This window comes from Eleginops maclovinus, chromosome 12 (assembly GCF_036324505.1).
Source record: "Eleginops maclovinus isolate JMC-PN-2008 ecotype Puerto Natales chromosome 12, JC_Emac_rtc_rv5, whole genome shotgun sequence".
In the NCBI taxonomy this organism is placed as follows: Eukaryota; Metazoa; Chordata; class Actinopteri; order Perciformes; family Eleginopidae; genus Eleginops; species Eleginops maclovinus.
This window is the reverse complement of record NC_086360.1, coordinates 18,779,622-18,793,090: the sequence shown is the minus strand read 5'-3', so window position 1 is coordinate 18,793,090 and position 13,469 is coordinate 18,779,622. Positions and strand designations below refer to the sequence as shown.

Below are 13,469 nucleotides of genomic sequence, written 5' to 3'. Positions count from 1 at the left end.
ACAAGGACTTGAAAGACGTGGCTGTAGCAAAATGGATTGGTAATGAGTAAGAAATGTCATCCTTTTGACACATGTCTGCAAACTCAATATCATTAGTCTTGCAGAGAGGCTTGAAAATGTTATTTGACAGTCGTAAAAACAAGCACAGACACACAGAAATCATGAAGCTCCACCCTACCTGATAAGGGTCTTCTCTAAAGCAACTATAATGAAAGTCCTGTGTTTATAGCCAGTAGTGTTCTATAGCAAAAACAATGTGTTCTCTGTGTATTGGTTAATGTTTACTTATTCCTGCAATTGGCCCCACAAGGCATCCAAGAAAGTGTCAGGCCCTGACAGGTTCTTATCCATCACACTGGAGTGTACTGCTGCTGCTGCTGCTGCTTGAAGAACAGTAGAAAATGCTAACTCCAGCTGCAGAAAATTATAGTTATCCGAGATTTAACCAGATTGATGTGTTAAGCAAAGCCCAAACATTGCAATTTTGTCAGTGCATCCATCTACCCACTCCTGCTCCGTGTGGTGTTTGTGGTTGAAAACTCATGTCTTTTACAAAAGCTACAGGGCATCACTCTGGTCCTGATAAGTTTGGCTTGTTTGGGCTTTTAAAATATGTATTATTTTCTGAGGCAGACTTGCTGAAGGAACAACTAAATCCTTTGTTCTGATTTGGCTGTTTTAGTTTGAAGAGTAATTCACAAAAGTTAAGCCCTTATTTGCTTGGGATAAATACATTTACTGTAGGTATACGCTATTGTGTAGCAACCAGAACATGTGTTATTAGGCCGACTTAATTTTAATTTAGTTCACTTTAAAAGTCTCTGTTATGATAAACATTTCCGTCTTCACAGATATCGGCCCTGTTTCCATCACCACTGACCCAAAGAAGTTCCAGCAGGATCTGCAAGAGCTGTTTGTCCAGGTGTGAGCCAGCATGAAATAATTGTTCTATAGCAGTGGGATTTATGTGTTCATCCACACTAATCCAAGCGAAAGTGAGCTTATGTAACCTCTACCAAACAGCAGCTACTGTGAACAATGTCATGATGGTGAAACATAGTAGAGACTGGAAACATATTTATCTGACAAAGGAAGATCAATTTCATAGCAATATGCATCTACAGTTTGTAAAAATGAGCCAGCATGGCACACTGGTCACTACAGATCAGGATAGACTGAGAGTATTTTGTTGAGCTGTGTGTTTATATGTGTATTTTGTATCTAAATGTATGTTTTAATTTCTAAAAGGCATATTTTCTTATTTAAAAGTGACTTTGTGTTTAAATGAATGTTTATAGGAAATATTTGCCATCATTTTCCCCTTTTAAAATGGACACGATTGTGAAAGCTGAAATCAGTATGAATGCAGTTTAGAATATGATATTTAGAGTTTATTTATTTCCTCTGGGAGTAATTGATCATTTTTTATTCTGTCACTTAGGGCGGGGGCGACTGTCCCGAGATGAGCATAGGAGCCATAAAGAAAGCCTTAGAGGTTTCTCTGCCTGGATCCTTCATTTACGTGTTCACTGACGCCAGAGCCAAAGACTACCGCCTGAAGAGAGACGTTCTTCAGCTGGTGCAGCTCCGCCAGTCACAGGTACGGCCCCAAAGTGGACAAGGGTGTGAGGAGGTTGAAGGCAAGGACATACTGTAAATGTATCAGTCGATTTTACGTTAATTCTTTGCACAGTATGATAAGGTTCTTCCTTTAATACAGCTGCAGTGTATGAAAGCTGTACAGAAAACATGTAGCACGCATTTCATTTGTTGTTCTCTCCCATGATGATGCTGTTAGCAGGAATTCATTGCTTACAGACTTTTGAGTATCTTTGCATTCATCACACGCTATAACAAAAGGAATACAGTTGCATGCTGTGAAAGATCTACATCACAATACAAAGCCCTGACTCTCAGCTGAGCAAAGGAGAGTCTCTTCAAAGTTCCTCCAGTCCCAGCCTCTACGTGAGGCATGACAATGGGCATTAGCTTCACTTTGGAGGCCACTTAAAAGCGAGTCCGTAAAGCAAACACTGAACAGTAGTAATCCCCTTAACTCTTCCTGCCCCCCGCCCCTCTTGTTCCCAGGTGGTATTTGTGTTGACCGGGGACTGTGGGGACCGCTCTCAGCCTGGCTACAGGGCGTATGAGGAGATTGCTGCCACTTCCTCTGGACAAATCTTTCACCTGGACAAACAGCAAGTCAATGAGGTGAGAGCATGACAGACTTATTTTCTCTAAACTATTATAAAAATCTATACACACATAATAAATTATTTTATATAAAATTGTTCTGCTCATATAAAGTAGAAGGTGTATATTCAGTTGTATATATTTATCTTATTTGCACCATGTATGTTGAGTTGTTGGAGGAGCACGCAACATAAGATTTTCATTGCCAACATATACGTTGTATATGCTGTGCATATGACCAATAAAGCCTTGAAACCTTGAGTTGTGTATTTGAGGCACAGGAGCAAGAGAGAAGCACTGATGCAATAAAACACTTAAACAATTCAACATTTATTTAGTGAAATCAAATGATTCCAAGGCTGATATTAGGGTTCCTGTTCATATGATAACAGTGAGTGAGTCTTTTATATCAGAGGCAGCATGTAACAGAAGCCCTGTCTGAGAAGCCAAAGACAGCAGGGCTCCCTTCCCCGGCAGACGTAAAAGAAGCCAGAGTTTCCTCTGGAAGAGACACTGGTATCCTGCATGTCAACACAGGAGATGGCTGGGCAGTGCTGAGTTGGAGCCGGCAGCTCTGCACACTGGTGGCCCACTGAACCTCTGAACTCAGATGTGTGTGTTTGTGTGTGCGTGGGTCTGTTTCCTGTCAAGCCGTGCTTGCTTGTAGCTAAACACACAATGTCTGAGTGTGGGGCAGCTTGGTTCATTATCACTCCATAATCCTGCCAGCTGTTCAGGAGTGTTTGAATGTGATTTTTGTGCTGCAGTATGAAGGGAATAGGAGGCCAAACTCACTCCAGCCCTCACACCTAAACCCCACATAGCTCTGTGCTAAAGTAGCTTTTAACATGTCTTGTTACATGTAAATATTTGCATACTTATGAGCACATTTTTCTGGACTACGTTGAAAAACTGTATGTATAGCTCTTGGGTGGCATGCTATTATCAAATTAATGCAAATCCTTTAATCTTTAAAAACCTCAGAAATACTTAAACTTTAACCAAAATATTCCCTCTTAATGGCAGTTTATTAAGTGGGTTTAAATCAAAATATACAAAATGGTATGGTCATCTCCGGGGGAAAAGTGGAGGGAAAGCAGACTATTTATTTTCCTTTCTAATCCCAGGATGTGGTCTGTCACGGCTTCCCTGCTTCCAACACAGCTGCCCAGTGGAGTGGGCTCCAAGTCCCCACACAACAACTCATTGTTAGCTATTGCAGTGTCAACGCTCTTTTTAAAAAATTTGACTGATTTTGATCGCTGTGATGATCCGCTAACAAGAGCGTGGACTAGAACACCTCGTTAATGTGCTGTCAAATTTGGACCACGATCTGTGCTCCTCAAGATAATGATGCCATGTTTAGTCATCAGTAGCCTGAAGTGCTGATCGAAAATGAGGGCTGTGATGTTTTAGTTTCCAGATAATGCCTGCTTTGCCCATGGTAACAGGGTTTTTAATAACGTTGAAATGAAGATGCTAGTGTTTTGAATGTTTCTACCTAGCAAGCTGCGCAGACACTTAACTAAAGTGCCTTGCGGAGTACTTTATAACATTGCTCTTGTGGTTTTCTCATTACGGGGATGCAGTGGGCTTAGTTAAGCGACCTGCAATGGTTGTCAGACATAAAATGAAACCCAGGTAAGATTTATCCTTGTCTTCCTGAGTGCGCTGAACAAAGGCATCGTTTATAGTGTAGCAGCCTCTCTCAAACACAGGTCACTTGTGACAGGCAAAGCATCGGCAGGTGTCTCAGATCTCCCACTGGGAAAAGAGCCATCTGGGACTGATTCACTCTAATAGCCTTGATTTGTAGTGGGACATCTTCCTGCAAATGTCAGTAGTTATAGGGTTTAAGCCTTGGTAAGGACTAAGCTGACCCCTCCTCATTGGGAGATGATCTGGAGTCAAGCTGCATGGCATAGTTTTTTCATTAGCAGGTATAATGCACCTGGACTAGAGAGCGGTCATCACCCCAGCCTTAGCTCACCCTTCTTCTCTGGCCCATCTGCCATGCTTCTATGAATAGCAGAGGGGGGTTCTTCCTGTAACAGCACCGTAAGCCCGTTCAACTGAGACATGCCAGATGAGGTTTCACAGGACTTAAGATCCTCTGCATTCCCAGAGGTTGAGACAAGGAGTGGCTGCAGAACTCAGCGTGCTCCTGCAGACCTACCACGGCCTAGAAATCGAGTGGTCCCATCTCTGCACTCCAATTCCTTTTATCTTAAAACAGAGTAATGCCCACTCTTCTCTGCTCTCTTGCATAAGAAATAAGAAATGGGGCAGATGAAGGTCACTTCTTCGCAGCTTCCTGCTCTGCTGGTGATGGCTGCACATGTGGCAGACATTACAGCTGTTTCTAGTTGTAAAACGGCGAGAGGAACCAGCTGCTGTCAGCACCCAGAGGACCCGATAGTCAAAGCGGAGGTCTGATTAAATTATCAAAGGCTTTTGCTTGTTTCAGTTTTTGTTCGTTTTCTGATAAATGTCTATGGTAAAATGTGTTGCTGTTGGGTCCGTCTCCAAGGGCCCGCTGAAGAAATGTTTTCAGTTTGTTTCATTACAGACACATAATACCACCCCCTATGAGGTCAACACAAATACTAGACAGCAGTTTCTTGCTAAGTATTTAGAAGATGAGAGACTTTTGGTCCATTGTGGCCACTGAAATAAGACTCTGCAAGATATCCGTGGGGTTTTTCTGCTTCTGTTTTCCTTTTAGAGAAAACCAAAGGAAAACTGTATTCTTACTCATGATAATGATTACAGCTAGAAGGTCAAGCAGCTGTCAAAACTGCAAATCTATAATGTCAGATAATTGTCTGGAAAGCCTCTCAGAGGGCCATTATAGTCTGTATCATATGATTGTGTTGCACTTAAATATAATCAAACTGTCCAACCTTATTTCAGGCTTTGGACAATCTTTGCCCTGAGTGCTATAATGACTCTTATAAAAGCGTTCTGCAATCCTTATGTGTGGCTGTCTTGCCTCATCTTGCTCCATTAGCTTAACTGATTCAACAGAAAAATGAGAAACACCCAGATGTTTCCGTCCATAATGAACCTGCACATCAGTAATGCTGATACTGAATAAGATATAGTTTGAGTGTATTCCTACAACAAAGGCACCACTGCTTTCTATTCTGCAGAACAAGCCTCATGATTCATGAGAGCTGTGCTGCAGGAGGGGGACTGCTGCCTGACAGACTTCAGCAGCGAGAGACGCTCCTCTGGGAATACATGCTTGAGAGTGCAGAAAACTGCATGTTATCAGTCTGACAGTTGAGCTGTTTCACTTTTACTTTGTTTAGGCAAAAAATCCCCATAAGGAATCCTTTTGTGATGAAAAATTGTCCCAAGACAAAGAGCAGCCGACTGCTTCAGCAGGAAAGGAATTGGTGGAGGGTGGGGTCTACAATCGTGTCCTTCCTGTCTTCATCCTGTCTGTATGTTGAGAGGGGATCCTTGACAGTTTGACGGATCCCAGGCTCATCCACCAACCAATGTCTGTCCTCCATCATGACATGCTGTCTCGGTTTTTTCCTCCCTCCTCCCAGGTTTTAAAGTGGGTAGAGGAAACAGTTCAGTCCATGAAGGTCCACCTGCTGTCATCCAACCATGACAGTGCGCAGGAGAACAATTGGGAAGTGCCCTTTGACCCCAGTCTTCGCGAGGTCACCGTGTCACTCAGTGGACCAGCTCCAGAGATTGAGCTCAGCGATCCCTATGGTAGACAACATGTTGATCTTCTTTCCTGTTATCTTAATAAACTTTATTTTCATGGCACACAAAACAAGGGAGGTCTTTGAAACGTTGCTGTTCTTGTGTTCTAGGTCGTGTAGTTGGTGAAGCGCAGGGCCTGAAAGAGCTGCTGAACATCCCTAACTCTGCTCGGGTAGTCAACCTGAAGTTTCCCAGACCTGGGGCTTGGAAACTGAAGGTACTTGTAAACAATATATGAATATGTTTTCCATGATTTGTTTATGACAATTGTCTTATTGAATACTATTGCTTCCCTACCAAAGGTGAGCTGCAGTGGGCGCCATACTCTGAGGGTCACAGGGGTCAGCAATTTAGACTTCAGGGCCGGTTTTTCCAGTGTACCTGTTTCAGAGTTCAACCAAACCAGAGAGAGGCCAATAAAAGGTGCCGGATATGTTACTGTTAGCTTCTTGAGTTTTATTTGAGTGAGAACACTTGCAGGAGATGACTTCATGATGACCTTTCTTTGTCTCTCAGGACTTCCAGCCCATGTTTTGTTAAAGTGTACAGGCCTGAAGCCTCCAGGTCAGCTCAGCCATGTGGAGCTGGTGTCAGGCTCAGGCCGCTCCTTACGCACAATCCCTGTGCCTCTGCCCTCTGACCTCGGACAACAAGGACTGTGGCGCCTCCCGGAGTTTCGCACCCCCTCCCAGAGCTTCTTCATCAAGGGAACGGGCAAAGACGAAGAGGGTTACCGCTTCCAGAGGCTGTCCAGTGTCTCCTACACCAACATTGTTCCAGGCAAGACCACCCCCTACCTGAAGAAACATCTCACCAAGGCCACTCCAGTGTCTCTCACACCTCATCAATCTCTCTGGTGACCTTTAATCCTGGTTTCATCCCTTGTGTAGCTCCCCCAGCAGTGAGCATGCCTGATGTGGTGAAGGGCTTCTACATGCAGCCTGTTGTGATTGGATGTTCGGTGGAAAGTGACGTTCCCTACAGACTGCGATTCACCAGAAGTGGGATCACACTGGGCGACGAGAAGTTCTTTCAGTGAGTCGATCAGCACTCTGTAACATTTGGCTTTCCTTCCCGATTCAGATGCTAAAGCTTAATTGTCTCATTACCTGCTGTAGAAAACTTAAATTAGGTCAGTCGCTACTATAACCAGAGGGCACATCTGTAAAGAATAAGTGCTGCTTGGCTGCTTGATTTTTATTGGCAGGAAATCTTTAATCAAATTTGTGAACATTACATATTCGATTGTGTCATCTTGAAGAAATTACAAAGCGTATTGTCTCATTCACGCTCTGCTTTGAGTTAAATTCATGAAGACAGACTGACTTGTGGTGAAAACTACTCCCAGTGTGTATGTGCCAGATAGACTAATTGAATGTGTAAAATGGGCTGATATTGCTATTGTCATACTCCATTCATCAACCAAGCATGTCTTTGTGTCAGGAATTCTGACATTGCATCATGGGAGATCGGCCATGCATCCGCTGAGGATGAAGGCCTGTATGAGTGCATAGCACAGAGCAGCGCAGGACAGGGGCGTGCCTTAACACAGTTGACCGTGCGAGGTATGTCCCACACACACAAACAACAATGCAAGCAAACACTTACTCAGTCATCCTGCTGCATGCATCACAGTCACAGCAAGGCTTTGAAATAAGTTCCATCCATTTGTTATCTCAGACTTATGGCTTAAACATCAACTTGATTCAAAGCATGCCGGGACAAACATCTTTTTGAAAGAGTAAACTATTTTTGCACTGTTTGTCCACTGCTGATAACAGAAGTTTGATGTTTTGGTTGTGTTTCCACTAAAACAGATCCTCCTCCCGTCCTCAAGCCTGCAGTAAATGTTACTTCCTCTGTGGGAGGCGTGGCTGTGCTGTCCTGCCAGGTGGAAGGATCCATGCGACACAATTTGACCTGGTACAGAGCGGGTCGTACCATCCAAGCCCACGCAGGGAGGGTTAGGCTGCTGTCTGACTCGTCCCTGCAGATCAGCGGGGTGCGGACTCTGGATGCTGGGGAGTACCACTGTGTGGCCACCAATGCTCACGGAGATATCAAAATCACGGCATGGCTTCTTGTCCCAGGTACGGCAGAAATGATACCCCACAGGTCATCTGCTTAAACACTTAACACACTGAGGGCCTCTTGGCTCCTGAGGCCCCGTCATCTGTTTTCCATTATAGGCTTAGCTTCCTCACAGTCAGATTGAGTCACTTTCTCGTCAGAAAATGTTCCTCATCAGCCAGAATTGATGCATGTTGAAAAGAGTTGGCATACGCACAGATGGTTGTAATTGATTCAAAAATAGCAAGTAAATGTGAAACTTGTGTAACAATGATGTCAGACATGGTTAAGTGCTGGTAATTGCATTAAAGCCCACCATCAGGAGTTTACTATTGTGAAACTTGTGAGAGGAAAGTTGTGAATGACCTCATGCAGCGGCGAAGGCCTTGACTCACCGTCAGCATTTTGCCTCTGTTTGACTCCATTCGTAGAGGCTCCTTCTGTAGAAATTCACCCCCAGGGCAAGGGTTTCTCCCAAGGGGAAGAGATCCGCCTCGTCTGCTCGGCGTCCGGCTCCCCCCCTCCCCAGCTCTTCTGGAGTCATGGAAACATGTTTCTTACTAATCGGCCGAGGTAAGGGAACTCTTAGCCCACTCAACACCTCCGGGGCTCGTAGTCATTACATTCCACTTAAACTACATGCCTGATTGCCACATCGTGTAGCTTAACTTTTTGTACTGATGTTACATCTTTTTTCCAAACCACAAATGTATATGCCTGTGTAAAATACATATTCAAAGAAAAAAATCTCTCTTGATATCCAAGAATAGCAGGAAGGGTTAGAGATGAATTGCCATTTTACATCTGCACATGTAATCATGAAGAGTCAACAAACATGACTTCTATGATTGTGTGATACAGGTTGAGCCTAACCCAACATGGAGTCCTGACCATCAGAGGGGCCCTCCCAGAGGATGCTGGGAACTACACATGTTTAGCAACCAATGAGGCTGGGACTGCCTCTCAGACTGTGTCTCTTACTTTTGCAGGTAAGTCAAGATATCACTTCCAATGTTAAGGGTAACAATGTGAAGACATGCTGTTCCTGGCATTATCTTTCTACCATATGGAGTGTCGTCGTTTTTTCTTTTTGTTCCGAATAATAAGTTCTGCTAACATTATTTTTCATACTTCAAATAAGGAAACATATTTCTTTTATCTGTGTTGCTGTATTTTTCAACAGCATTCGTTTCGAATAAATCTGAGTGATATACGAGTCGAGCACAAGCGATGTGGCCACATGCTGCTCTGTCTCACACAATAGCATATTTCTCTTCTAGTTTTGTGATCGCTGACAGTTGAATGCCTGAAGTTTCAGCCGTGGCCTGTCAGTTAGTAGTCGACAGAAACCTCGATCCTGATAGACTGTGGCAGCCTCTTCCTAGGGCGTGCTGGTGTTATACACACTCACCCAACATACATACATTCACATTTTTAACAGCATTGATTTGTCAAGCCAGAGATTTGTGAGATAGATCATCTCATGCTTCAGGGTGACTGTCTGCATTTTTCCAAAAACATGTATCCTTGCTTTGGTGGCAAAGAAATAGTGTGAAATATGAGCTCAGTTTTTATATTTACCTCAGGTCAGCTACAGCAGCCTTTTCTTATTCAGGCCAACATTTTTCTTCACACTAAATTGCTTTAATATTATTTTCCAATCAAATCTATAAATTGAAAAAGCTTCAAGAATGCACAATCAAACTGCTTCGTAACCTTTTTATTTCCTTTCCTCCAGAGGTGCCTAGAATAACAGTGGCACAGCAGGTTGTGCTTGTATCTGTCGGAGGCAACGCGACTCTTGAGTGTCAGGCCACAGGCGTTCCCCCTCCCCTGGTCCACTGGTTCAAAGGTAAGTTAAGATCAGAAACAGTGTTTACAGAAACGCATATGAGAAAATGTGAGTTACGAATGGGCTTGTTTTTCTTTTCCAGGTGAGCTTGAGGTGGGCTCTGCTCTTTTCGTTGAGCAGGATGTACACCGTGGCACCCTGCACATTAGAGGGGTGCAGGAGGTCGATGCAGGTCAGTACAGCTGTGTTGCCAGCAGCCCTGCTGGCACAACTGCTGGCACAGTCATTCTTGAGGTTGGAGGTGAGTTTACACTTTGGTTTCCTGCATAAAGCTTAGTTTTCTCAAAAAATCTAAAATGTATACAAAGGAAAATTCACTATCCCCTCGACCACAGTGGGCCCATTGTTCTCGGAGGCACCGATTGATGTGACAGCTAGCGTAGGGGAGAATATCACCCTCCCCTGCACTGCCCGAGGTGCCCCGCAGCCATCGGTGACCTGGCGCAGAGAGGACGGCAGACAGATTCTCACAAGGGCAGACAGCCACAGTAGAAAAATGCAGCTGGAGAGCGGACATCTTCTAATCCAGAGTGAGTTATTCATGAAACACGTTCGAAGCTATCGCAGCTTCTCCTGACTTTTTACTTTAATACTTTATGTCTTGTCATCTACTATTTAAACATCGGCCTGACTATCTAAACACAAGAAGTGAATCACTTTGATGTTCCAGCATGTGATCTCCAGAGAATTTTGCTGAATGCAATTTGTGTCAGCAGTCTGGCAGCTGAGGCAAACCCATTAATCCTGTTATTTTCTATTTTTAAACTCCTAATAACATCACAGTTGGACCATTAATACCACTTGTTATGGACTAGAGGACTTATCTGCTGTTATCATGGACTTATTTTTCTAAATAAATCGTTTTCTCTCAGCAAGTGTGGAGAGGCTGCTTATCTCTGATGTGTAGAATGTGCTGTGTTTTTCAATATGTTGATTTAAATTGCTCAGCGCTGGTTTACTGTGTGCTCGACTACAGGTGTCTGGCTGGATGATGAAGGGTTGTATATCTGTGAGGCCAAGAACCAGTTTGGAACCATTAAAACTGAGGCCAGAGTTGGAGTCACTGGACTAGGTAGGCCATTGACTCGATTATCTAAGCTCTCTTATCTCTCAGCACTGCCACAAAGGCACAATATACAATGGTAGCAACAGCACAACTGATTGTGGCCTTAAAATACTTTGGCGGTTTCCTGCTCTTGTAAAGTATTTTTGACCTTACACCTCCTTCTTCTGCAGAGCCTCCTCTCTTGGCGCAAGGTGCCCCTATAATCACTACTGGCATCGGCCAGTCCCTGAGTATTCCTTGCATGCTGTTGGATGGAATACCTCTTCCAGAAAGACACTGGTCCCAAAATGGCAAACCTGTAAGACTGACTTCTTTCCAATAGCCAAGGCTAAAGAACATAAAGACAATCTGTTTCTGTGTGACAGAAGTTGTTTCTCCCCTGTACAGGTTCAGCTGAATGGGAAGATGTTTCTGAGGAGTGATGGCAGTTTGTACATTGAACGAGCTGCCCCAGAGGATGCTGGGACATATGTCTGCACTGCGGTGAATGTAGCAGGGTCCATGAACATCACAGTCAGTCTGGAGGTCCAGGGTAAGAGCCAACATTAAAATGATTACCATACATTCAAATTCGCTTTCTTGCCAAAAGTTAGATTAGATCAATATGTTACCAAAGATTGAAGCTAGAGCCAGCAGATCATTAGCTTATCTTTAAGGCTGGAGGCGGAGAGATATGGCTGGCCAGGCTCTGTTCAAAGGTAACTACAAAAAGCAAATGACCCGCCAAGAAATAGTTCCAGTACAAAACCCCCTTTAAATCTTTAAATTGTTGTTTTTACATTTCATTTTGCATACCCATTAAACAAATGAGCAGATTAGTGAGATTTAGAGCTGCTATTTGATTTGTTATACTTTGTTTAGTTATTGCTAATAAATTAATATTACCATGCTAACACGCTAAACCAAAGTGGTTAGCAAACGTAAACGTTATCCTTGCTGATTGTGATGACAGCATGCTGGAGCATTGGTTATCATCTGGCTAAACATACACCCATTTACCTCAATAAAACTGAACAGATCTGCTAGCTGTAGATTTAAGTCTTGTTTTGGTCTTCAGACCAAGGCAGGCCCCGCTTTCATTATCTATGATAAGCTAAGCTAAATGCCCGTTCCTGTATAACGTTTCTGAATGCTAGAGACACTGGCAGGTTTCGGACCTAAGATAATTGTTTTGGACAGTCATGTCAACAATGTGCTGACTCAGCATGGAAAACAAGAATATATATGACTTTACCACCTGCTGTCATCATAGTGAGAGGGTTCATTTATTGCATGCTACGATGAAAGGGTAATTTGGTTCATAGGCTCATAATGACAGACAGGCCAGATTACTGTTAATCATCGGTTTGTAATGAAGAAATGCCTCGAGTGCCGACACTGCAGGTTTGCAAAGGCCAGTGATAATGCCCAGGACCCGATTCTTCCCAGCTAGTGAGACAGCTGTGTTTTGTGACCTGCTTTTTCCACAGTGCCCCCTGAGATTAACGCTGGTCCATACCACTACATAGCCAACGAAGGCGTCGCCATCACACTATCATGCGAGGCCAGAGGAGTTCCCAAGCCAAATATTGTCTGGTCCAAGGTAGGACGTCACACTCACTGTCAAGATCTGCTTTTGTTAATGATCAATTTGTCTGCATCCCATAAACTTATGCATGAATAATTGACTACTTCTTATTCCCAAAACATTATCTAGTGAGAAGAACATTTGGCAATAGGTCGTCTTAATATTACTTATCATTAATAAATAATGTTTAAAGTAAAAGCTAAATCAATCATGTAACAATCAAACACCACTTCAATATCCAGTCTCGCAATGGTGATGGGAGCTTCATTTTTAAATACCAAAGTCATCAGTTATTATTAATGTAATCAGCACTAGAACAATGAAAGTGGTAACAAAAGCCGTCATATCCTTATGATATAATGCTTTCTCTTAAGAATAAATACTTGAATTAAAACATGTTTAAACTGTAATGATTTACTTATGATTGACATCATTGTCTTACAACACAGTATTTACCGCTGGGGTTATTTTTCTCTGATTTGTGGAAACACTCTGAATATGCCGTCAACAATAACAGTTTGCATTGCAATCAAGATTTGATTAACCTGACCAGGGAGGATGTAACCATGGCAACTTTACCATATTGCTCCTTGACTGTGAAAAATAACTCAGGATTTTATTATACCACAGGAATCTATTTAAAACCTTTCCTCCAGCAGTCGGTTAAAAATATAATCGTATTATGAGGACAAAACCTCAAAGGTTATATGCAACCAAGTGTAACCGTTGCAGAGCCCACATGCTTACCCAGAATGCCAAAAGAATTAACCTGATCATAAAACATTATCACTACATGTGTCATACAGAAGACACTACTGCTGTGTTGCCTGTGACTAACATATGATCACAAACGCACAATCTGAGAGCATTTCTACTCGTGTTGTGTTTTGGCAAAATAGGAAAGACCAACATATCATGAAGCAGGGTTATGATTTAATATATTGTGATACAAGCAAAGCGATATAGATTAAGATCTCAAAAACAAAATCTAATTT

The 13,469-nt window shown here is 43.0% G+C and overlaps 1 protein-coding gene across 1 annotated transcript in view; it reads left to right on the top strand.

Annotated features, from left to right (window-relative positions):
• Window positions 1-13,469, top strand: part of hmcn2 (hemicentin 2) — a 45,303-nt gene that overhangs the window by 1,007 nt on the left and 30,827 nt on the right. Inside the window, exons 2-20 of the mRNA XM_063897429.1 lie at window positions 852-922; window positions 1,442-1,600; window positions 2,089-2,211; window positions 5,754-5,925; window positions 6,030-6,136; window positions 6,222-6,342; window positions 6,436-6,699; window positions 6,810-6,954; window positions 7,363-7,484; window positions 7,737-8,009; window positions 8,421-8,562; window positions 8,851-8,978; window positions 9,728-9,841; window positions 9,924-10,082; window positions 10,177-10,371; window positions 10,818-10,913; window positions 11,078-11,205; window positions 11,295-11,439; window positions 12,377-12,489. Coding sequence (XP_063753499.1) covers window positions 852-922; window positions 1,442-1,600; window positions 2,089-2,211; window positions 5,754-5,925; window positions 6,030-6,136; window positions 6,222-6,342; window positions 6,436-6,699; window positions 6,810-6,954; window positions 7,363-7,484; window positions 7,737-8,009; window positions 8,421-8,562; window positions 8,851-8,978; window positions 9,728-9,841; window positions 9,924-10,082; window positions 10,177-10,371; window positions 10,818-10,913; window positions 11,078-11,205; window positions 11,295-11,439; window positions 12,377-12,489 — 2,777 coding nt within the window. The remainder of the gene's footprint in view (window positions 1-851; window positions 923-1,441; window positions 1,601-2,088; window positions 2,212-5,753; window positions 5,926-6,029; window positions 6,137-6,221; window positions 6,343-6,435; window positions 6,700-6,809; window positions 6,955-7,362; window positions 7,485-7,736; window positions 8,010-8,420; window positions 8,563-8,850; window positions 8,979-9,727; window positions 9,842-9,923; window positions 10,083-10,176; window positions 10,372-10,817; window positions 10,914-11,077; window positions 11,206-11,294; window positions 11,440-12,376; window positions 12,490-13,469) is intronic.